Consider the following 26,432-nt stretch of genomic DNA (forward strand, 5'->3'; position numbering starts at 1 on the left):
GTACTGTGAATTAAGCCAATATTACTAACCTCAGAACAATATGATGAATCCAATCCACTGGTTTCTCCTTCATATCTAATGAAGCAAGTATACGATCATAATACATGGCTAAGTAGAAGTGTCCGTCTTCCCACTGTTTGTTCATCTCACATGCATCACGATAATACTGCTTCACCGCATTCACCTCCAGTGTGGCTGATTCCTCGGAATACCTTGCAAGGAGTAGTTTGGCACGTCCACAAGTCTGTCGTTTTTCCTAGCAATTACATCAGAACATTATTTACAAATTTAACATCTTTAACCGCTTTAACATCTGAAACCTGATCACATATTTCTAACAGGCTCAAGGTATACTTTATGTAAACTCACGTTGTGTAGTGTTTACTGTACAGTAGGAGTACCTATATGATTTTTTTTTACAGTGATACAAGGAGTGTATTTTTTTTTCAGTATTCTCAGTGCAGAGTGGACAATTTCACTGTCTTCGCTGTGGCACATAGCTCCATTCATGCCTGACATGCCTATATCTTACAGATTTTTTGTTTTTTTAAATAAATTTATTTAACCAAACTTTTATATAAACCATTCAGGATTATTCAGGTCAAAAAAGTTCTAACTTAATTAGAGCTAATTTTATAGATTCCAAAACCTGTATTAACATTTCTTAAAAAAATAAATCATAAAAGAATTGAATCCCCATCATTTTATCATGTCAAAATATTTTGTTTAAGGATATTTTATTGGAACAATCCTGTAGAGAATTTATTCAAAATCATTATGGTATCAAATTCATCTCTCTAACACAATTAGAATAGATACTGTGAAGAATAGTTCATACATTTTTTTGCTAGCCCAAAATATTTTTGCACATGCCCGCAGTCTAAATGTATTGGGAGAGCGATGAGATATGTAGTTTAGAGTCAAAATGAGATGCAAAGTTTAGACTCTTGGAACACTTTCCCTAGCACCTAGAAACATTCTGGGGATGTGGGATTCTTCTGGGTTTGAGTCGTCTCATGACTCGGAAATCTCTCATACCTGGAAGAGCTCGACATCAATTGTTCCGGATAACAGGGATATCACCGCTATCCATGTCAACATGTCAATAGATATTGCTGCTGGTAGGCAAAGTCAGTGGGCAAAAATTTTAAGTCAATCTTGCAATGTCATCATGAATGCATATTGCATAATGGGGAGCCAATTCTAGCACAGAGGTCACCAAGAAAACTGCTCAGGCCACGCAAATGTTGTTCAGCACGGTGCAGAGACTAAAGCAACAGGCATCTGAGTGTGAAGCCCACTCCACATCATTACCCGATTACGGTACATAACGCCAAGAAAGTACGCGTAGTACAGAAAAAGCTAGAAAATTTGACAATGAGTGCATCAGGAAAGAAATTCTATCATTTTACGAGAAAAAGTGAAGGAAAATCCAGTGAAGTTTGAAGGTGGGAGGACAACACTGTGGAAAGTTGTTTGAGAACTTGGGTTTAGACATAAGAATGTGAAGTGGTAGAGCACTTATAATGGAGAAGGATGACATAGTGGTGGTAATGAACAAGCTATTACCAATTGATGGCCACAGGTGTTTTTCAATGAAATTGGGTAAACCACACTAACACAAGCATGCAATGGAACACTTGTAAATGAAGGTTTGTTAATTCACTATAATGATTTGTACCTGAATTATTTGTTACTAAATCCTGAATGTACAATTAGTAAAATGTATTAAACATAACACTATTAGTGACTGAAACCCTAAGAAATTAAAAGATAATGAGCGGACAAGGGTGGAAAAAGATAGTAGAGCTCTGTGCCTAAGACAAGTGTTTCACTAGCGGTGAGTGGTAGGTAACCAAATTGGCCCCTACATCGTGACACTCCTACCCCTCCTTTAACCAGGTTGTGTCCGCCAATCATGAACATCCTTTCTTTCGTCCCAGATGTCTACCTTAAATGAACAGAGTATAGTAGGATCACACAAAGGGAAACTGACTGTTCCAACCTGCTGACGACTTGGACTGTATGGGGAGATTTCATATAAACTTCAAATATTTTGTTCAAGTGGCTGGAAACTGTTCAAAATTTCAGATATTTTGCCCAAGTGAAAAATGTACTTTGAATTAGTGGAAGCCAAATTAGTGAGGTTCTAATGTACTGTGATCTTACCTCAGTGTCCTCACCGACAGCCCCTTTGTAGCTCTCTGAAGAGGGGAAGAACTTTTCAATACCACGATGAAGGGTGGTCACAGCTTGATGATGTTCTCCCTTCACCCAGTGCCACTTTGCTCGTTCAACAAATACGTCACGACCAAATCCTAAAGTAGATTTTAAGGAAAAACATGAGGACTATTTCACATTACCTGAACGTGGGAAAACAATCACTGCATGGGCATACTGTACACAAGTGTCCTACCTTAAAGCCTTTGCTTTGTTTGAGTGACACCATACTTGGTTTGTGCAGTTTTGTAGTTTTACACTTATCATTCATTAATTTCATTTGGTGAAAAACAAAAATTACATACTGCACTGTGATGTACTATTATTATTTACTCTCTATAATAACAATTTATTCATTTATATTTTGATAACTGCATATTAATTACCGGTAAAGCTTTTATTTTAAAAATGTGGTTTTCTCTTGGGTCTGGCACCAATTAATTATTCATCACATTATTTCAATGAAATTTATTTATTCTATTTACAAACACATTTTCAGAACACATCAAGTTCATAAACTGAGGACTGACAGTATTTAGTTTGGTCAGCTTTGGTTGTGTAATGTGTGTGAATATCAACCCCCTACAACACTGCACTTCACTATACAGTGTAACCTATCACATTACCCATCATTTTCTGAAGAAAGCCTCCCTATCATAAAGTGAGGACTGGCAGGAGTGATCATTTGTTTACAATTTCTTTATAATTTTTCAGAGGTGTTAGTTTTCTGAGACTCCCAAATAACTGATTTGTAGATTTTGTGGTTGTACTGTACACAACACAGTTCATGCAAGAAGAAAAAGAGAGACTGATCAAAAATACAGATTGTATCAACATTTATAACCAATGATGAGTACTGTAGAGTATAATATTTCAGCTACTGACCTGCCCCAAGAAGAGCCCACTCTCCCTGTTGAGTGTATCCTGACTTGCGTGCCACCTTAGCACTATGGAGCCACGTACGCTCCAGCTGTGCAGCCAGTGCAGAACTCTGAGCTGGGTTGCTCTGTTGCACCCACTCTCGGCCAAGTTCCAATAGTGTTCTAGAATGAATTTTGAAAGAATCTAAATCATTTAACTTATTTAATAATATTACTGATGATAATAATAATAATAATAATAATAATAATAATAATAATAATAATAATAATAATAATAATAATAATAATAATAGTAAATAATAATAAGAAGAATATGAGCACCTTGAGATCAGACAAAACCAACACTGTCTCCTGGTTTATGGTTATGCATAAGAGAAAAGACGTCTTGGTTTACTTACCTTCGGAAACTGAGAATAGGTTCTAGGTATCGATGAGATGTTTGGACCAAGCCTAGTCGTTTGTCCCATCTTTCAGTCAGCTCATTAAGATTAAGGGGTTGATGGTGAAGATCTAACTTGCTCTTGGTCTCATTTGTTTGGTTAAACAGTAGTAAACCTGATACCATTTCTTCCAGTTCCGTCAACATGTGAAGTCTAAAATTTATTTCACAATGAGAATTTTCATATTAATTAAGTAAATTTTTGAATTTGTCATCAAGTTTGCAGTTTTGATACGTGGTAAGATTAATAAGAATTACAATACCAGTACAGTATATAAAGTACAGGAATAAAGGATAATTACATGTACAGTATAATTAGTTTTATATCAGGGATAATGGCTGGCTTGGCAGCTGGTGATTCCAAATTAAGTGTTAAACATAACTGAACAATTTAGCTGAACCTTAAAATAGTCAACTATGAAAGACTGATTCTGAAATCCCAAGTTATGGCTGAGACTACAACTGGGTAGCTTTTAAACTATAGCCATAGGTCTGGGATGTTTATGTGGGTTTAACACTTAGATACCTGGGACTAATGCACGGCTCAGTTACGTTTCCTTACCCCTTATAAACTACAGTACAGCATCATTTAAGGGTAACTGTGCTAAACTACTTATGTCTACAAGAGTATAATGGACATGAATGGAAATACAACTGAGGCAATCTATACTTATATTACTACATATGATGGTGGACTACTCTAAGAAGCTGAAATGCTTTGGTTATTATTTTTTTGCCACCCCTAAAAAAAAAAAAGAGGAAAATCACAAATTCCTGATTTAATAGTACGGTTGCATTCTTAGCTTATATCATTCTCTGGCCAGAACATTCTCTGGCCAGAAACTAATCAGTTTTTTTTCTCACCTAAGAATGTGTGGATAGGCTCTCTGGTAAGCCCACTTCTCCATACTTGCTGCTGAAAGTGAGGCGATCTGTTGAGTTCTTAGTCGACGCAGACTATTCTGGTATGCTGCAGAGTCTCGTCCTCGAACTGCAAGAAGGATCTGCCCAACGCCTACGCCCCAAGATGCTTGACTGGGGTTTGTTTCAAGGACTTTCTCAAGTTGATCCCACTGGCCAAGTCTCCAAGCGGCCTCAACGCGGTACTTATTCAATGAGGCTTCCAATTCAGGCCTAAGATTTATAACAAATACTACATGAAAGAAAATCTTGCCACCATCACTTAAAATAATGATTGGTATATTATACAACCTTTATTTTAGAATTCATATGATTCATGATCATAATAATTACAGGCATTTTCAATGCTTGCATGGTGGGGATATATGTCCTTACCTGATGGCATGATGTCTCAATTGCCATCAGGTAAATTTGAAGAATGTTTTACATATGGATGCCCTTATTGTTGCCAATGCATGATTATGTACTGAAATCAGAATTTAGGACCCGTTTATTGCTACTGTACTTAATAGCATTGAAAGAAAAATGTTTCTAAGATTTTGATTTGTCCCATGTCCCCAAATGCAATAACAAAAACTAGCAATTTTATTACTGGACACTTAAAACTAATATTACTGCCTCTACCAAGAACAAGTACGGAGTGTGGACCATGGTGGTTATAAGACCCTGATTCAGCTCCTGCCACTTGGTCAACCAGATGATAAAACATTCAGTTTACACATGTGTATTAAGATGATCACCTGTTGGCAAGTAGCCCATGGGTTATGTTGAGGACTGAATGAGGCTGATCCAAACTTAAGTAGCATTCCAACAGCCCCTTGTAAACCTCTTCTGACCCTTGAGAGACGCACAAACGTTCATAACATCCTAAGGCATCTTGTAAACGACCTGGGAAGGGGTTATATGAAGAATTAATTCTGCAAAATGATATCAATTGTCATTGTGGTTATGTTTATTTTACAATAGAACAGAAGGTCTTTTACTACAAAATGGTTCATGAGTTAATTCTTAAAAATATGTATAACAGATGCAGGATAAGTTGTCAATAAATCAGCCACAAAAACTGCAGCTGTATATGAACTTCTTTAATCAAACATACAAAAAAGATGTTCCACATATGCACTGATGATCACAACACTATACTGTGTGTGACTTAATATTTCACTAATTCAAACAATAAATTTGTGTTAAACTTTAGGATCATTACCTGTTGCTTCATACTCAATAACTTGTTCATCTAAAGACGTGTCCTCCCGTCTGATGGCTGCCACGCCAGCAACACCATCGGGCTCATCCAGTGACACGTAGATACACTGCCGGATAGAAAGATAACATGGACATTAATATATTCTGTAGAAGCTTCAAATCACTTCAATAATCAAGTCCATAATTTCCTGTACTTTTATCAGTGTTATTCTTCTTCCCATCTACATGAGGTAGAACAAGAGATTGTATATACTGTACCTGAAGGAAGCGGAGATGTTCCTTCAGATCATTTGCGTTATCCTTCAGATAAGCTTCGATGTGCAGAAGGGCACGAGAATATGCTTGGCACTTGAATGATGTCTGCGCCAGTAGATTACCAGGAATCTTCTCAAGGAAATCAGTCACCTGCAGGGGTTATCAAAGCAAAATACATTTAAGATGTATAACAAATAAACATTGATCTACTGAAGAATTATTCCTATAAAATAAGCCTAACCCTCTTTAGACTAAATTTTTTGTATCTCGAGCATTCATATATTGAGGGATACCTGTACTGTAAATGAGTAATGTACACTAAACTAAACTACAGTAATAGGACGATGGCAGCACCTTTACCCATACATGTCCCAACAACTGGATGTGACCAAGTTCTTTATGTTGTACTCCTGTTTACTCACAAGCCACAATTGTTCTTGTAAGATTTTTCTGATGTACAGTACTCATTTCCAAAGAAAAAATGATACTACCCTCCAAAAGAAACGAGGGAGAGTCTCTTACATCATCAGTAAACTTGGGCACAATAACAACAACTATACCTGTTGTAGTTCTGCAGAGGGTGTGAAGGCTCCTCGACCCTTCTTCCCAACACTTTCCATTTGTCTTTGCTTCTGAGCCCACTTACTAAGGTAGTCCAAGGCTGAGAATACTGTCTGAACAGCTAAGTGCCTATTTAAAAAAATGAAACAGAATATATGTTAAAGGAGGCATAATAAGTCATTAAAACTCCAAATAAGTTAGATACAGTACATGAAGGTGTGTAGAGGTGCTGACAGTGTACTTGTATATCATCTAAAGAGAAAGAGAATTTTGTATTCTGTAATGGTCAAGCTTATTAACTTATGAATAAAGGAGTTGCAAATTATATCATAAGTCATGTGTCAGGGTTATTAAAGAGTGCACCTGTAGCAGCCTTCAACTAGTAGTATTATATCCAGGCAACAACTACCACTCATGGCATCACATATGCATCTATGCTGTTGAATTCACACATACAATAGAAATTCCGAGGATGATATTCAATCCCTTTCCTACACAAATAATACAAGTTAAAAATTTTATTAGTCAAGTTTTATGCAAGAATCCATAGATTTGGTAATACTCAAATATACACCTGTGCTAAAATATAATGGCAAGGATGAAGTTTTCGAAGAAAAAATCAAAACTTATATGTTTAATGACATTTTTAGTCAGGTGAGTTTGAATCACCTACATAGTCTGCCTGGAAGCTGGTGTCATTGGCTCTGAGAATTAACATTACCCAAGCTAGATTGATGGTCACACAGGTACACACTATCTAGCAAAGCATTATCAATCTCTCACATACTGTACTACATCTACAGTAATTACTTTTTACTACACAAAACTGCCTGAGTACAATACTGCATTAAAGAAAATGTCTTGGAATTTTCTGATGAAAAGGGGGGTTCCGGACCCCAGCATCCCCCTGGATCTGCCCCTGCATATTTACTGTCGTCTTATGAAACATGAAGATAATTTCCCATCACTCTAAAGTATAATCTTAAATAGAAAAATATAAGGAACCAATAAGTGTCCCTAAAAATCCAATGAAAATGACACCAAGCCTTTTGAAACACCCTGTACCTACAATTTTAGCAAAACCACAGAAGTAACTTTGAACAAGAGGATGTTTGAGGTTTTTTCTGTTTCTATAAATGCCACTCATCTTGGATAACATTAGCTTTTGTTGGATAAGATTTTGAAAAGTTTACAAACAGAAATGATAAGTGCAACAATCCATCCATTTAGACTTAAAAGAAGAGAAAAGAATTACTTGAACTCTGGTGATAGTGCAACTGTGTCTTCCTTCTTCTGTTTTTCTTGCATTTGACTCATAACTGCAAGAACCTCCGTTAGAATTTGATTGTGGTGGTCAGCTGATTCTCGTAGTACACATACAAGGATAGAAGGTAGAAGGTACATGGCAGTGGTTGTGTCACGACGAAGAATTGGCTTACATACATTGAATATCTGGGGGGAAAAAAATGCTGAACAAGATACAATACTGAATCAGGTAATCTAAGATAAAATGCACAAAAACTAATATTTTTGTAGAAATAGGGGAGATATGCTTTCCACAGCAACCAATTTATCCTGCCAAGAGACAAAATGTTAATTGCTGACAATATGATGCTCAAGTAATTGTATAAAGGTTGAGAACTAATGTTATAAAACCTGTAAAAAGTGCAAAGAAGAGAGAGAGAGAGAGAGAGAGAATGATAATCCAATTAAATGCTTCTGTGTGATGTCTGATAAGCCAAGGTAAACAACACAGTTATATTGTCATGCCGAGCAGGCAGCTGAAATGAATGAATGAATGGCTCTGTAGTGCATGAACAAAAATGGACAAATTCATGTTTGACCACAACATTTGGTCTATAAAACTAGCTAATCTTTGCAACTTATAGCTACACTCATTTCTAAAAAGAGAAGGGTATCCAAATGAAATGTATAATGTCACTACGCCATCCAAGTCCATAGATCTTTCTATATTGCATAACAACACACATTTCCTGTGGAACTCTTTTTATTTTAAATTTGATCAGTCCAGCTACAATATTTGTTTTACAGATTAGCTACAGTACTAGTGATGACATGGTCAAACATGATGAGGTGGTCACTCAGTTAATGTGCTAAAGGGGAATTTGCACAGTCCCTTTTATGAAACAATTTCCAAGTAGATGGTGGAAAAGACTTTACTGTTATTATTAAGTTCCTTTGACCTATGAATTACTGACCTTAAAACTAGAAAGATTCAACCTCTCTGTGAAGGTAGGATGAGCAGTTGCTCATTTATAATTACACATTTAAACAAAAAATGGAAGTCAAGATAAGATTATATTTATCATGCAAGGACTAGTATGGGTATAAGTACATGTTAACAATGAAAAATAAAACAAAAGTTTAAGAGTGTGCAACTGACCTGACTGGCTGTCTTTCCCTTGAGCATATCAACAAGAAAACATGCCCAGTTGGTGAGCCACTGGTGGAAGGACTGTGCCTGAGAACTCCCATAAATAGGAGATGGGAGGACAGATGATCTACCAGCACTTGTTGCCACGATGTACTTGGAAGACAAAAGTGGGTAAATGATTTCTTGTAGGTGGTACCCCAGCTGTTCCCAGGCTCTTGACCCTACTGGTGATGCTCCTTCACTTCCCTTTTCTCGGATGCCATAAAGACGAGTCACTTCCTTTATAACAATAAATATGAAAGAAAAGAAAAATCCCTTGTAAAAAAATTTCAACATTCAAAACTTATGAACAACATAACACGAGTTACATCTTAAGTTTACCACTTTAGTTGAATAAACTTTTCAAAAAAATTCTGCACACCCACACACCACATTCTACGTTGCCTTGAGAAGGTACATCACACACCTACCTGCATAGCATATGATGCACAAGTCTGGGTGTTAGCATTAGTGGCAGCCAAAAAAGCTCGTCCTAACTCTGTGACCAGCTGTACAATGAAAGACTCTGTTTCAATGTTGAGGTGGATCTCATTTAGTTCCTCTGAAAGAAAAAATAAATAAAAATACTGTAGAAAGGGTAAATTCTAAATTTCAAAATGCTGAAAATTACAGCACCACTTACAAGGCTTGAAGATGTTTTCTAATGTTCTTTAGTTTTGAACTTTAAGGAGAACAAACATTTTTAAATTCAAAATCTGGTAATGTTTCCTCACCTTTAATGTTGGCATGTGTGTAGAGACGACTGGGGTCTATTGCACCCAAGAGACCTAAACATTCTGCTACTGCTATCTGAACTTCCTCCTCCAGCTCACGGCACTGACCTGTAGTTGTAATGCTAATATTCAAAATATAATTCTTTTTCAGCTCTCAAAAATGTATTGTCTTAAAAACAAAGGATACAAAACTGCTTATCTGATGTAAATGAACTATAAAATAGGCAGAGTCTGTCTGTACAAATTATTACAAGGTCATTATAATAACATCAACATTAAAGTGACAAAGAGCGAAAATAATGTGTAAATAAGAAAGATGACATTATGCAGACAGTATAAAGTGAACAAAGTTTGAGATGGGACAGCCTTCATCTCTCCCTTATGCACTGTCTTCTTAACAAAAGTATCCTCCTGATTTGCTATTTCCCAGAAGTACCGGTAATATTAATGTAAAATTCATGATGCTGACCCTTGTGGACAAGGCAGGATTTACTGTATTAACTCCAAGCATTAAATATAATTATACACTACAGGTATTGAAAGGAATGACCTCACCTAAAAGAATACTAAATAACTCTGATATAGTTGGATGCACATTATCAGCGTCTATTGTTAGACGATGGACAGCATCTTGGTTGTGTTGTAGTGTATGTCGGAGACGAGTCAGGGCATTCAGTCTCACATCAAGACTCTCATGATTGAGGCCACGAAGTAAAGATGAGAGTACCTCTATAACTTCTTGTGTGTTGCCACTGTATGAGGAAAAGTAATCTTAATTCAGTATCACCTTCATAGTACAGACACTTTCTGGAATACATTATTCTTAATCAAGCTTTAAGAGAACAACTTAACCTTACCATTTAACTCTCAACTGACGCTCCACGATGGCTTGATTAACTTGGGAGAGAGCTACATCATCGGGAAGAAGAGGTAAGTACCCAAGAAGTGGTTTTATTGAAGGCATCTCCAACTGCAACAGGTTTCTTAAATGAATATAAAACATGATTACAAGAGCCACATTAATAGAATCAGCAACATTTACAAACAAAGCATTAGTACTTACAAAATATAAAATATGAGAATTATGTTGTAATCATTTCATAACCACTGTAGCATTATAAAAGTGCAGTTGCTTTTTTTTTCCTATTACTAAGCATATGAGACCATCACCTGTCCAGCAGCTTGCTCCAAAGCAGGAAGAGGCTTACAGTATTTCTAGGCATTTTCCTAGTTAATATAGAGTGTCCAAAAACTAGTGCAATCGCCTTAACATTAATTTTCCCATCATCTGTTATTATTCATCCATTCTTCCCACAACAAACTATCTTAACACAAACCAACTCATCTATCAACATAGTGCACATAGTGTCTACAAATATTCAGCACCTCCCTGCAAAATCAAGACATTACCAAGATGTGGTTCAGGACTGGCGCCATCTCCTTGGGTCGTACCCTCACAAGAGGCGTCACAACCACAACTACTTCTTCTAGTAGCCCCTCCAGTGTGCACTCATCCAAGCTACAATGAGAAAAAAACAATTAAAAACAAGCTATGTCAACAATCTGGACATACTGTACAGTAAAATAAATAAATGAACAGATATACCGCTCAATAAATTTATCATATTTTGAAACAAATGTATAATATACAGTAAAAAATGATGAAGATTGTCTCAAAAAGAGTTAACATTAGAGTAACAAATGAAGGATTGATTTTCATATCCCATTTTATTACAGATGGACCAGATACCTGGCAGACAAGCTAATACAGTATCTGGCCACTTAGGTATGCATTGCTTCCACTTAGCACAATATATACATTAATATAGCTTAATGAATTTCATGTTATACTTAAGTATCTAGTTTTTCATTGAAGGACAACTACCTCCCCCAATCCTGTTCCCATTTCTAGCTGTTGCTGATATGGCCAGCAGGCATACCATCTTATCATGATACACTGGGGATCATGTCAAAGCATTTCGTCTAGTGTTTCAAATTGTAACGACGGAAAATCTAATGATACTTTTTGGGGGAGACTGTACAATGATTTTACTATCAATATTTTATCAAATATACAAATTACAGTAAACAAATAATACAACATTATAAAAATGTCAAACTTACTTATATAAGAAATTTGTCCAAGCATGGCAGCCAATGTCATAAAAGTCTTCATCTCTCAGCTTCAGAGCTGTTTTCAAGGATGCTAAAACCTTCCGAGAAACTGGAGAAATGTATTTTCTTCCCATTACAACCAACAGATCACTCAAAGACCACAAGGCAGATCGCTTCTCTCTGGAAAAATATATACTGTATAAGAAAATGTACAGCAAATGATACAGTATGGCAACCTTCTGACATAACAATCTTATTCAGCTTATGGAAACCTCCAGGATAAAGACCATCCACACTTTTATTAACTTCAAACCATTTCCATTAATCAATTTAAAGCTTACACCTCTATCTTAGTTCCACCCTTCTCTCTCAGTAACATCTCACAAGCTACCACTTCCAACAGCATCTCTCACTTTACTCTACATACGCACTGTACAATTTGCAGCAAACTTTAGTCAACTCTACCATCCTCTACGTCCAGAAATGTCCTGTTTTTCTTTTATTGAGGTGCTCAAGAAAAAGGCCAACCATGGACTACCCTGCTATATAAAATCAAATTAACTAGACCTATTCTGTCAAAGCTCTATACAGCCTCTGTATAGTCCCCTTATTTTTTACGGGGAACAGCCCACCCGGGCACAGGTCATCGACCCACATCGGGGTCTAGGGGGCAAAAAAATAAGAATAAAAAGAAATAAAAAATAGAAAAGGAAAAGGTTCTATTAATCTACACTACGAAGATGCTGGAAAACCAGCTTCTTAAAGTGAGTGTGAAAACACAGAAGAAGGCAGAGCATTCCACAGTTTGGCTGTGTGAGGAAAGAAGGATGTACTATAATGGGTTATTCTAGTGTAACCGACATCCACAGAGAAATGGTGGGCACCGCGGGCAAGACGTGTGTTACGAGCCCACGGCCTTGCCGGTGGTACACAGGATGCCAAATACACCGAACATTGCCCGTTAAAGTACCTGTAAAAGAGAGAGAGTGAAGCAATACTGCAGCGAAGAGAAAGGGAAGAAAGATTATCAACTAAAGGAGGAGAGTTAATAAGATGAAATGCCTTTGATTCCACCCTTTCTAACAGTTGGACAGAAGAAGAGCCACCCCAGATATGAGAGCAGTACTCCAAGTTAGGAAGAATGATTCCCTTGTATACTTGAAGCAACTGCTCGGGAGTGAAGTAGCTATGGCATCTGTACAGCATTCCCAGCTTTCAGGAGGCAGCTTTAGCAATGTTGAGGATGTGTGGCTTCAATGACATATTACAGGAAATGATGAGGCCTAGCATATCTATTTTAAAATTTGGCAGAATGATAGCATTGGTGGGAGACCATCTAATTTGGAAAGTGTAATTGGTAAATACTGTACTGAGTTTTATTACTATTGAATTTAACCAAGTTTCTACCTCCTAATTTGGAGATACTGCACAGATCAGCATTGATAGATGTAATGATATCAGCTCCTGAAACAGATCTAGTTTGAGAGTTAGGGGGAAGGGGAAAATGTGAAGAAGAGTGAAGAGTAGAATCATCAGTGTAAGAATGGATAGAATTTGTTGTAGTGTGAAGTAAATCATTGATAAAAAGAAGGAAGAGAGCAGGTGAAAGAACAGAACACTGTGGGACACCACTATTGGTAGAGAACTAAAACATGTGAACATTATCTACTTTACAATAACAATCTAACTGTTCACAATTTAAAATTTTGTAATGTTAAAAATATATTAAGGACAGTGTTATTTATTAAGGAGCCAATGACCTAAGGGCTTTAAGTAATTTTTTTTTTCAGTTTCTATTACACTTATGTGAGTTAAAACCAATAATAAGTCAATTCCTTTCCCTTTCCCACAAGGAAATAAGTACACTTAAAACTTACTTGTACATGGTTGATGAAGACACAAGTTTGCTATCAAGAAATCCTAATATTCCAAGGAGACGTGGTGATAGATATTCAGCAATGTCGTCTGATCCAAGAACTGCAGCACTGTCCTTATTTGAACCATTCTCTTTGGTTTTGATGCACTGTTGATCACTGCTCTGTCCTATGATCTTCATATGGGAAAATTCTCGTAGAACAGCACTTCGGTGATCATGAAGTCCAAGGACTAATTCATTGACCTGATTCTTTGAAAGACAAAAACATATTCTATTAATAAAGAAACAGGAAGAAATAAAATGTATTAAATACAAACTTGAAAATGATAATATGCAACTTAATGACTTATGTTCCTTATCCCTTTAGAGGGCAAAGTATCCCTCTGGTATTTTATTCTACCTAACACCAGATGATTTTAACATATATATATATATATATATATATATATATATATATATATATATATATATATATATATATACACACACACACACACACAGTGGTCCCTCGGTTAACGAGCGCCTCGGTTAACGACCTGCCTCCCATAAGATTCTTAAATTCGGTTAACGAAGCAACACGCTTGCACTCGGGCAACCAGCTTTAGTATTCAGTCCGCCAATACATTAATCGGTTCTAGGGCTTAAATTCTTACTATTTTTGTAAATATCAAGAAGTTTATACTATTCAATAATTTTAAAAGTTTAATATTAATTTTTTAATCATTTTAACAATTATTGAACATAATTGAAGGTAAAGTGACTAGTTTAATGCGCGGCATCCAGCCTCTTAACACAGCAAACAGGCGTTAGTCTCTCTCTGTTTTCACTGGAGGTAACATCTTGCTTGAGACTCTCTTCAACTAAACGCTTTTTTTCTGTGTTTCCAAGCAAATTATTGGTCATTTTGAAAATTATTTTACATATTGACAATATATAGTGCAGTGCAGTGTTATTTTAAAGAAAATATTCTTTATTTACAGCTAGTTTAACTTTGAAAAATACGTGTTGCCATTGTTTGAATCCAGCATGGGGCCTAAGAGATCAAGAAAAGCTATTTCAATCCAAATGAAGCAGGAAATAATAAAAAAACACGAACAAGGCATTAAATCAAATGCGCTATGCAAAGAATATGGCATGTCGGCATCAACTGTGTCGACAATTCTTGCACAAAAAGACAAATTTAAGGAAGTGAACGTGAGAGACAAATCTACAAGAGTGTTTAAAAGTAGATCCCTAATCGTAGAAACTGAGAGGTTACTTATCATCTGGATTAGGGAAAAACAGATGAAAGGTGATTCAGTTTCTGGTGATTTCATTTGTGAAAGAGCCAGGGAGATTTATGAACATTTAAAGACAGATCAACCTAGTTCTTCAGGAACAGAATTTGAAGATTTTCGGGCTAGCAAAGGCTGGTTCGAAAAATTTAAGAAAAGAAGTGACATTTTAAGTGTTGTTAGGCATGGTGAAGCTGCTAGTGCTGATAAAGAAGGGGCAGCAAAGTTTTTAATTGAATTTAAAAAACTGATGGAAGAAGAAAATTATCTTCCACAGCAAGTTTTCAATGTTGACGAAACTGGGCTGTTCTGGAAAAAGATGCCCAAAAGAACATTCATCACCAAGGATGAAGCCTCTTTACCTGGGCATAAACCCATGAAAGACCGTCTCACTCTATTGCTTGGTGCCAATGCTTCAGGGGATTTCCGACTGAAGCCTATGCTTGTCTACCACTCTGAAAACCCCAGGGTGTTCAAGCAACAGAAAGTGGTAAGAACAATGCTTGGAGTTTATTGGAAGTCCAACCGTAAGGCATGGGTGACAAGACAGTTCTTTAATGAATGGGCTATTGATGTGTTTTGCCCCTCTGTCAAGAGCTACCTAACCACCAATAAACTTCCTGTAAAGGCTCTTCTCCTCATGGATAATGCTCCTGGTCATGACCCTGACCTTGCCAGAAATTTGGAGTATAAATTTGACTTTGTGAAAGTGTTGTTTTTGCCTCCAAACACTACATCACTCATACAGCCAATGGACCAGAATGTGATCAGCAACTTCAAGAAGTTGTACATGAAGAAAATGTTTAGGAGGTGTCATCAGGCAACTTCCATTGATCCTGAACTAACACTGAAACAGTTCTGGAAGACACAATTCAACGTCCTGGAGGCTGTAAAATTGATTGTGTCATCATGGCAAGAAGTCTCCAATAGAACCCTCAATTCTTCATGGAAAGCACTGTGGCCATCAGTAGTCCATGATTTTGAGGGATTTGAGGATGACACAGAGTTGGACCAGGAGATTGTGTCCATTGGTCAGTCATTGGGTCTTGAAGTGGAGGAGAAGGATGTGGAAGAGCTTGTGATGTCTCATGAGGAGGAACTTACTCCTAATGACTTGAAGGAACTGGATGAGATGTTACGGGTAGAGGCTGACAGTGGTGAGGAGGAAATTGAAAGTGATGACCATATGTCAGCTACACAGTTGAAAGATGTGATTTACCACTGGGAGAAGTTCAGGGAACTGGCTTCAAAGCACCCAGAAGTGGAAAAAACTGAACTAGCTTTGTGTCATGTTGAGGACTCAGTGGTCTCCTTCTTTAAACATAAGTTAATGGTGAGGAGGACAGATGCCCCACAGACCACAATTGACACTTTCTTCAGTAAAAGGCAGAGGGAACAAGATGCTAGCCCTCAGCCTTCCACTTCAAGAAGGAGAGAGGATGTTCATGGTGGAGAATCTGTCAGTCCAGAGGTTCCTGACATTTTCATGGAAGGTGACTCACCTTCCAAGAAGCAGTAAAATGCTTCTCCTCCACCTCCACTTCCTTCTCTTCTCCCTTCTCCTCCTGCACCTCCCACTTCAAATGCACATCATCACCATCATCCAGGAGCCTTCTACATACACACCTCAAAGTAAGTAAATTTTTCCGCCATTTTTGTTGAAGTTAGGAAATTTTCGGTGAGCTGGAACCAATTACCCAAAAACCCATTGAAACAATGGTTTCGGTTAACGAACGTTTCGGTTAACGAACGACCTTCTGGAACGGATTGAGTTCGTTAACCGAGGGGCCACTGTATATATATATATATATATATATATATATATATATATATATATATATATATATATATATATATATATATATATATATATATATATATATATATATATATATATATATATATATATATATATACAAGCCCTTTAAGCAAAAAGAGACAACTTATAACAAACCTGTACAGAACACTGCCTGATATTATAAATTTGAATATCAGTTGTTGTAGCAATAAAGTTCAACACTGCTTCTTGCTCTTTCTCTGAGTGTTGGAATACCAAGTGTGCCAAGATGTGCTGAAAGAAAGTTAACCTGAATAAAAAATAAACTTCTTCATGCTTTTTAACTTTCCATATTTATGGTAAAGTATTTTAAATCATACACAAACTTGCATGTACTGTATTTTTATTGACATTAATTAATTATTTTCTATACTACAGTATACTGACAATAATTATGAAGAATATGAGACTATCTAACAGAACAGAATTATTAATTAAGAGTTCATTGTTGAATGAAATGATTTCTTAGGTTCCAACTGAATCTACTGTTTTCTTTTCACCATATTATTAAACCACAATTAAAATTACGAGGGTTATGTTCATGGAAAATGCCCTGAGAGTCAAAACATTGGGTGATAATACTGAAAAATTTTAAGTGTGAAATATTATTGAGATTATATTACCACTGAGATGCTGTTTTAATACACATGTCAGTATTATGTCTCTCTCCTCTTGTTGTTAAGTCGTCATTTGTCAACCACATGTTCCTTCTTCATGAATTATATCTGTGACTAATTCTACCTCTGCTGAGCTACACCTGTTATATCCCTATACATAACAAAGAGTGTGAACATTTTTGGGGACTATTTGTGTGTTTTCTGTACTTGTCACAGGTGTATATGCTTTTTCCACAAAATTAAAGTTGGCTGTTGTACATCTGAGTTTCTGTCGTCCAACAGGGGAGATCCGCTGTTAAAACTAAGTATTACAGTATGTTCCATCATAAACTTAAAGGTGCACAGTATTATGTTTGAGTAAATTAGAAGGGGTGAAAAAATTATTGGATAACTGGCAAACGTAATCAAGGGTGAGAGGCCAGATAAAGTACCCACACAAACGACAAGTAAAGAGCACCATGAAGTGAAGAAAGACGGTAAGTGTTGGGCTCAAGTAGCATAATCAGTAATAAATGTATCATAATTTGACCAGCAGCAGCAACAATACCTGGAAATGATCAATAAGAATGTCACGAAGACGAAGTCCAAGACATGCTGCTAGCTCTTGGAGAAATCCAGGCCTGGACTCCTGTGATGCCCGAACTGCTAAGACAGGCAGCAAGTGATGAATCTGGCTGCTAATGAATGACCCCAGTTTACTGTTCATTTGACTCCTAAAGAAATAAGAAGTGCAACATTAGATTTTGTTCATGAGAAATCTCTAACTCATCCCTGAAGAAAGATGAAAAGGATGATTACTGGATCTGAAGATATTTAAAATTAAAACACAGCACATAAAACATATCATGGACATTTGAAAAATTTAAAAGGCTCCTGACCCAGATGAAATTCTGTTGCTTGTACTCAAGTGCTCTACTGAATTTTTCCTGTTTTGTCCAAAACCTTCAGACTACTTCCATACACTTCAGCATTTCTTCTTTATGGAAAGATGCTAAACTTCATTCAACTTCACAGAAAAATTTAAAATCCAAGACTTCAAAATAATCATTACATTTCCCTCATCAAAATAATAGCATTTTTTAATAGAAATGAAAACAGTACCTGTACAGATATTCTCAAACACCTTAAAATAAAAATTTACCCAGTGATCATGATTACACCCCCTGTATTCTTTCTATGGAGGGCACTTTACTGCTTATCTTCTCATTCTTCATATACTGTACTGTATTAAATTAACCAATCAAACAGCAGTAGCCCTTGACATCTTTTAGAATATATATATCAAGCTGAAGGTGGCCATTTTGAAAATTTATTGTAGACTGAACCACTGGTATAAATTTGTAGCACACACTAAAAAAAAACACCTTAATTATGAGCAAACTACTCTTTAGCTTCAAAGTTCAAGTAACCACAGTTCCATAACCATTGAGAATTGGACCCATGTTCATAGAATATTTTTTACTGGAAATGACTTAAAAAATAAACTCCTGAAGTACTGATATAAATTCATGGGATTGGGACAGCTTGTATAATATAAATCAATGGAAAAATGGGTTTTGAGTTATGTAAAACTTTTGAGGATTGTAGTAAGTCTTTCTATAACTTGAGGGATGCCTATACTTTTCTGCCAGGCTCATCTGATGGCTTTTGAGGTGCTATCTAGTTAAATATGAAATAAATCCTCCTGGGTTGCCTCTGAATTAATAACCCAAAATGAGGGATTTAAACCACCATTTTGCAATACACAAAAAATAATGTAATCCACAAAATACATAAATGAGGCTGCACTTATGTTAGGCCATACAGTATTAAGCTTAAACAAATACTATAGTTATGTTATCAAAGTTAAAAAAGAATCAATTACTCATGATATCACAAAGAACCTGACCTACATATTTCTTGAGTTAAAGGAGTGCTATGAGTTGTGTTGTTGTAAAGTAAAATATCTTCAATGAAAAGCTTTGCATCCTATTTTGCTGTACCTGAACATATCTTAAAAGCTGTACAGTATTATCTGAATCCTCATCTAAAAGAAGATATAAACATACCTCTTACTGTTGGAAGTTGAGCTTGGCCACCTAAACACCTCTGCAACATGGCTCAGCGTTATACCAACTTCTCCTGGGTTAATAACCTCTGACAACACCTTCAAGAAGAAACAAAATAAAAAGGTCATACAAGAATATTTTTTAGATTTATTAATTTAAATATGAATAAAAATACCAACTATTTACAGAACAATCAATCATAAGGATATTTACTGAATATATACAGGGTGTCCTCATTGAAATAAAACAACTTTGAAACCTTATAGGTTTTTATGTATACAGTAGGGTCTCAGAGCAAGCGAGGGTTATGTTCCTGGTATCCCCGCACAAGTGTGGTAACCAATGTACAGTTTCAGAGTTCAATACACCACTCCTTAGTAAGTCTAATACCTCGACTTTATCTTCAAAAGTTCTCACAGTACAAGTATGCGCTGTTTTCTTTTTCTCGCTCTCACCACCATGAGCACTGCAACTAATTTTCCTCTTATGATTGCGGTAAAATTCACCAGTAAAGAAAAACTTTATGAGCGTGAACACCTGGGAGATGTTCATTGAATCCGTGCGAGAGAGGGAAGAACACCTTGGCAATAATTTAACCTACAGTACCACATGAACATCTTAAATGTACAAACAAACACTCACGCCATCCTCTGGGTGACACAACACAGTTCAGCTGACTCATAGGCATGTGTGTGTGTGTGTGTAATAATAATAATAAACGGTTTATTAATAGAGTTGCAGCCGGTGGCTGAAAATATACAGACTTACATTTGATTTAGACATAATGATATAATATGCATTGAATACATTTACAGGGCTGTACAGTACATAAATCAGGAGTTGTTTATTATTTTAACAATAGATGGGATGGTGCTGTTCTTATATCTACGGTGCGGGCTCTTATGGGCTGAATTTTGTTGTAGTGGCGGACTGCGCAAGTTGGGTGGGGGGCTGCAGGTGGCAGGAAGTGGCGATGACGAGGGTGGTGCAGTAGTCCCCTGCCAAACCTTTCCAGTGCTCGGTGGTGGTGGGTCACTGAGGGATGGCATTTCCAGGGTGGAGAGAGTGTTGGTGTAGCCGGAGTATTCTGCGCCGAGCATGATTCTGCAGGCCCTTTTCTGTACCTTCTCTAGCTGACGTTGTTGGGTGGAGTTGAGAGAAGACGACCAGGCTGGTGACGCATACGTTAGTTTGGGGAGAATAAAGGCGTTGTAGATGGTCCTCAGCTCTGGCGTGGGTGTCCCAAGTGACCTAAGTCGTCGTAGCATGTAGAGACGATACGAGGCTGCCTTGACTGTGTTATTTACATGGGCCTTCCAGTCAAGTTTGTTGTCTATGGTTACACCCAGGAGTTTGGCAGACTGCACCAGCTGGAGAGGATGGGCACTCACTGTGACTGCTGGGGCTTGCACTGGAGTGGTGGCGGTATTGATGTGCATGACCACGGTTTTGGTGTGGTTGATGGTGACCTTGTTCTCCGTGGTCCATGCCTGTAGCCTGTCCAGGGTGCCTTGTAGCGATGAGTAGTCTTGTGCGGTGTTGTCCACTGAAACCCCCACAGTGCAGTCATCCACGTACTTCCACCTGTGAGGAGTGTCCGATAGAGCGTCGTTGATCAGGATGAGAAAGCACAGTGGTCCCATCATGGTCCCCTGGGGAACACCGCAGGTGAGGTGTTGGAATGTGTGTGTGTGTACCATGACATCACATATGGGGGGGGGGGAGCACAGTTGGGTGGCAAGTCGGTGAAGCAGTTATAGCCCACTGTGACTTAGTCCGTGCTGCGAATGATGCACATGTTGAGTGTTTACACTAACTTACCTTAATGTACCCAAATAATATGTGAATATTCCTCTGTTTGCATTATTCAATAAAAATTTATAAAGCTTTAAAGTTATTTCACTTCAATGTGTACACTCTGTATATCTACATCCATCCAGTTCCTAAATCACTGGACAAATGACTACAACAGAATTTCAGAACTTGTGTGACTCACCTGTGCTAGAGACTGTCTATGTCTTATGTAGAGGTCCTTGAGAGTGAGCCTTAAAGATTTAGCTAAGGAATGGATTTCCAGATGAGCCTGAGCAGTTACTATCCTGTCTGTCTGGACAAGACACCGAAGCAACAACACTAACATCCCCCCTGCTAACCCTCCAAGTGGATACCTGTGAATTTTTTTTTTTAATTACAGAAAAAGTTCAAAATTATTCCCTGAAGTTCTTATAACTATGTAATAAGAATCTTTTACACCAAGAGTTCAAAAGTAATTTGTTAACAAAAATACAACAACTTAGATGATTTCAATTTAAAGCATGAAAATTAAATATACATTTCAACCTGTACTTTCTAAAATTATCATGAAATAACACAAATTTAGTGCCCCATATGGATCAGGAAGGGCACTGATTTCCTGTGATACACAAAACATGGAATTTGTGGGATGGAGTGTCTATTAGGTAATTGGTTCCAGCTCACAGAAAAGTACAATATTACAGCTACTGGTATGAGGTTGAATGAATGATGACAAATAAAGGAATTATGTGTGTGTATTTGTTCTTAATTTCAAACATCTTACAATATAACATCAAAAAGTTTGATAAAGCAAAACAAAAGTGTAATTTCAAGAAACATCAAAATTCCAAGATGTTTCACTCATATATTCCATCAATATAGAGTAAGTCATATCTTACTTCACTAGATGGTGTGAAGCCTCCAAAATGGCCAGCAGTGGTTTACTGGATGTTGTCACACTGGTACTATTCTTCTTCATTAAGTCATTAAAAAATGAAAGAAGAGCTTCTCCTTCCTTTGACATCATTGCATTCTTTGGGTCCTGGTTGTAAAACAAAATTATGTAGTGTAAATAATCACATCAACCTTTATATAAAATGCAGGTTTATCTTCAATGACTTATTCACTCACTCCCACAGTACTTTATGAACATCACAATAAGATATAATTTTTTAGAAATATACAATATACAGCTCCACTGATCATTAATTCTACATTATTAACATTTGTCCTATCCTTCAACAAGACTTTATTATTCAAAATTAAAAGTATTCCCGATCAAATAAAATTAAATAAAAAATTCCTCATAAATTCATTTAATACGACTGTATCAGCATGTTTCTATAAACAACTTTATAAAAATCAAAACAAGACACAAAGAACTTTACCTGAATTGATGGATTCTGGCCTTGGCAGCAAACAAGAGTTGGAAGTTGTTTACAGAAGGCAGTGACTACAGTCTTGTTCTGGTGAGTGAGAAGTAACAGGTACTGGTTCATCATCTGACTGTTAACTGTTGTATGGGAGACTACTGCTGGGAGGGCTTCTATCAGTGCAATAACAATATCTGCTTCTGCATGATTTAACAGCTCCAAGAATCTGGACACTAATGTGGGGTCAACACGCTGAGTGTTCAACTTATTGATGGAGCTGGAGTTATGGCAAACTCTACACTCCAATATACCTGAATAGGGTTTCTTGTCCTCCTTTTCTTGTCTGTAAATTAAATTTATAATCACCATATGACATTAATACCCAACTCTTTACACTCAATATAACCCAAATATCTAGGGAACTCATTATTGATCAAAATAAACCTATCTGAGCTAGCTACAGACCCTCTGAATTACTTACAAATCATTTAATTCCAAAAATATAATGTAAGCCTGTTAATCCCCCACACCATCTAACATGTGAAAAAGAGATATAACATGGAAATACTGTATGTTAACCAATCACTCCTTGTTATCCAACAAACCCCCAGCCAGCAACTAACTTTCAGTTTTCCTAAGGCCTTAAGACAGCTCAAATCAAGATCAAGGCCCAGCCTTACCTTGCAAAAACCACATATAAACAGTGCTAATAAACTTTCATCACTAGCCAGGCGCTGGAAGGCTATCTTCCTCAGGATAAAGGCTAATTAGGCTCAGAGAGCTTAATACAACAGTAGACCTTAAAATTATCTAATTCAGCTGATAATATCAGAAACTGTGGTGCTTCAAGTAAAAATCATAATGTGTCATAACAAAGGCAAGACACTCAGCATTTTGTTATAAATATGAAATCCAAAGGAGTGCCAGACTGTGGAGCTCCATTCTCAATGGCATTTGCTGAAAAATTAAATTTAGAATGTCAAAATCAAGATGGCAGCACCAGAGCTTTCAGTGGGACATGTGGTGATTAACCCTTTGTGGACATATCCTGGACCAGATATAGTACAGAGGGTTGCACCATTCTATTGTGATATATTTCTCACAGGCCCAATTTAAATTTCCCTTTTGTATTTTCTTAGCATCTTTGTGGAGGCTTTTGGAAACTGCCCTGAGGAGGTGTAGACCTCTCGCCCATAAGTAATGGCCGAACCATAGCCATGCTGCATCCCCTTGTGAGATGTCCCATGCAGGAGGAAACTGATGCCATTACATATGATTTTGGAAACATGGATGAACCCCCCCCCCCCAATGCATAGTGACAGTGATACAAGTGAAGACAGTGACTTTCCTCGAGATTTAACTAGTGAATCTTCGGGAATTTAAGTGATAAGGATGAGAAATATGCTGACAATACTGGGGTAGCTTCCACGAGCCACATGTCTACCCGTGAGGCTTCAACATGGGATTTAAGTGATTCTTTGTTTCTTCCCACTGACTACTGTACTTTGAAAGGCAAGTCACAATTACTATACGTCCCTGACAAACATCATAAAGGCTTACCGATAAAATTTAATAGTTGTAAGGCTAAGAAGGGCGCACAGCAGTTGTTGAAGAGATTCTGCTCCAGCCAGGACTGTTTTGATATCTGGGGAGTGAAGTACTGAGCCGATAACTTCTCCTACCAGTTGTTGACCACCTGCACCACCCAGCTGATGAACCATCTAATAATAAGAAAACACATATTTACAAATCTGAGACCTTTGCAATTTTTTTCTTATCTTTCTTTCAAATTCCCCATGCATTTACTCCCTCTCACTCAAAAAATTGGTATTCTCTTAGTTTCCTATGGCAATTTTCTTTACACACACATCCCAAATAGATAAGTCTACTTTTAATGCTCAGTAGGAAACAGAGCACAACAAATTCCTTAATTGGCATAAACTCCTGTGGGAAACCTCATCAGTACATTTTTCTTTACAAAGTCAATGTATGATGAAATCGGGTACAGTACTTTCTATGCCTTGCTTATAAGCATCTTTACTCCTCTTGTAGGATCCTGATTCCAGGATTTTCAAAAATGGTAAGACATTCACATCACCACAGACAACTTTCTACAATTAATTATTCTCACTTTGAATCATTTTAAAGAAAGCTTTTATCAGCATTTGTAAGTACTTTACTAGAAAACATGTTGCTGGTACAGTGGTGGCACACTTGCCTCTCACTTCCATATCATAAGTTTGATCCTATTAAAATGTGAAAAGTATGTTATCTAATTGTCACCCTCCTGTACATAGCAGGCTTTCTCTGGGTACTCCAGTTTCCTCCCACACTAACACCAGAACAATGTTTGATAAAGAACAAACTAATTGGAAACAAAGGAGAGATTAGAAAAGCAATTGGCTTCCTTTCACCATCACAGCAGCAATTCAATTTAAAAAGTATGAATTACTATTTTATTCATTCATTATCACTCCTAACTCTTCATCCATGACCAACAATAATTTGCACCATTCTAATATATGGCATCTATTTATACCTTAAAACTCCCCTCAGTTTCATTGCTACAGAAAAAGAACTAAAGGTCATAGAATACTTACCACAGGAAACCAGCGTGCCATCTCTAACATAACTGGAGGGTCTCGCTCACTGATGGCAGCACGGATAACATGACACCGCCATCTTGGAGCTATACCTTCACACATGATGGCAACAGTGGCTAAACTCTTGGATTTCACTTTATAATCTAAAAACGAAGAAATAATTGGAAAACAGAGAAAGTGAAAATACTGATTCTGGTTCACAGTGACAATAGAACTATGTCAAGGAAGTGTTAGATCACCACCACGTTTGCTTAATACTGTACAGTGTAGCCATGGCTGGAGTACTGTACTAAGAGAAGTGAAACCAGGAGTGAAAGAGAGAGACTTAAGATTTATGAATAGTATGGGATGTAAAATAGAGATGAATCAGCTCCTGTGCTTGGGAGATTCAAAAGAAAAAATTACAAGTGTTTGTGAGTTACTTTAGAGAAGTGTGTGACGAGAGAAAGTTGATAGTTAATGTGAGCAACAGAAAAGTGATATACCGTAGTAAGTAGATCTGGGAAACAGAGAATATAAATGTGAACTTGGATGGATAAAAAGTGGAGGATGGAGTATTTCAGATATATGAGTGATAAATCAGTAAGTACAACAATAAATGATGAAGCACAGAGTAGTGCATACAAAGAAAGCAATATAGGTGGATTGAGAAATGTATGTACTGAGACAACTGTGTCCCAAGAGTAAATGATGAGCCGGCACTATTAAAAAACCAGTAATATAGGTACCCCCGAATTTAAGAATGTGAATTTATATTTCATGATTTATCAAGACTCCACTGTAATTAGGTTTATCTGAAGAAGAATGCATAAGACATTTATAATTTCTCTTAACCTTGGTGGGACAACATACAAGCCACTAAAGAAAGACATAAGTTCATAAGAGAAAGAAATTTTCACAAAAAGTGAAAAATCCTACCATTAATCCACTTCAGCTTTGATGACCAAGTAGGAAACTGTTTGATGTTGATAGGTTTCAGGTCCATCAAGCTGACTTCAGAAGCCATCCATGGCAAAGTTGCTAAGGCTAACCATGAATGGCACAGCTGTATTTTTTGGCTGTTAACCTCAGTAATACCTGCTGCCCACGCTAGGTTCCATATAAGCTCCAACATTCCAATCACCTGGTTTAAGGATAACATTAATATTACCATAACAAACACAAAAAGTTATCGCAAATAAATAATGGAATGCAGTGAGTACATAAACCAATTCATGTATATCAACAGTACTAACTAATTTATT

The 26,432-nt window shown here is 37.0% G+C and overlaps 1 protein-coding gene across 2 annotated transcripts in view; it reads right to left on the reverse strand.

The window, feature by feature from the left end:
• Window positions 1–26,432, reverse strand: part of LOC121854159 (serine/threonine-protein kinase ATR-like) — a 52,238-nt gene that overhangs the window by 14,099 nt on the left and 11,707 nt on the right. For both annotated transcript variants that reach the window (XR_006086494.1, XM_042348600.1), the window contains exons 12-38: window positions 26,107–26,311; window positions 25,186–25,331; window positions 24,146–24,306; window positions 22,601–22,928; window positions 22,112–22,254; window positions 21,415–21,586; window positions 19,419–19,516; window positions 17,918–18,083; window positions 16,871–16,987; window positions 13,644–13,891; window positions 11,776–11,946; window positions 11,062–11,170; window positions 10,509–10,621; window positions 10,207–10,403; window positions 9,652–9,759; window positions 9,349–9,479; window positions 8,888–9,157; window positions 7,739–7,935; window positions 6,483–6,612; window positions 5,926–6,072; window positions 5,669–5,774; window positions 5,202–5,349; window positions 4,405–4,674; window positions 3,500–3,694; window positions 3,106–3,263; window positions 2,170–2,318; window positions 30–256 (exon numbers count right to left, since the gene is read on the reverse strand). Coding sequence is in view for 1 of the 2 variants with exons in the window: in XM_042348600.1 (XP_042204534.1) it covers window positions 30–256; window positions 2,170–2,318; window positions 3,106–3,263; window positions 3,500–3,694; window positions 4,405–4,674; window positions 5,202–5,349; window positions 5,669–5,774; window positions 5,926–6,072; window positions 6,483–6,612; window positions 7,739–7,935; window positions 8,888–9,157; window positions 9,349–9,479; window positions 9,652–9,759; window positions 10,207–10,403; window positions 10,509–10,621; window positions 11,062–11,170; window positions 11,776–11,946; window positions 13,644–13,891; window positions 16,871–16,987; window positions 17,918–18,083; window positions 19,419–19,516; window positions 21,415–21,586; window positions 22,112–22,254; window positions 22,601–22,928; window positions 24,146–24,306; window positions 25,186–25,331; window positions 26,107–26,311 (4,610 nt within the window). In the remaining variant the exon portion in view is untranslated. The remainder of the gene's footprint in view (window positions 1–29; window positions 257–2,169; window positions 2,319–3,105; window positions 3,264–3,499; window positions 3,695–4,404; window positions 4,675–5,201; window positions 5,350–5,668; window positions 5,775–5,925; window positions 6,073–6,482; window positions 6,613–7,738; window positions 7,936–8,887; window positions 9,158–9,348; window positions 9,480–9,651; window positions 9,760–10,206; window positions 10,404–10,508; window positions 10,622–11,061; window positions 11,171–11,775; window positions 11,947–13,643; window positions 13,892–16,870; window positions 16,988–17,917; window positions 18,084–19,418; window positions 19,517–21,414; window positions 21,587–22,111; window positions 22,255–22,600; window positions 22,929–24,145; window positions 24,307–25,185; window positions 25,332–26,106; window positions 26,312–26,432) is intronic.

The sequence above is a fragment of the Homarus americanus genome, unplaced genomic scaffold (assembly GCF_018991925.1).
Source record: "Homarus americanus isolate GMGI-L3 unplaced genomic scaffold, GMGI_Hamer_2.0 scaffold50564, whole genome shotgun sequence".
Lineage (NCBI taxonomy): Eukaryota > Metazoa > Arthropoda > Malacostraca > Decapoda > Nephropidae > Homarus > Homarus americanus.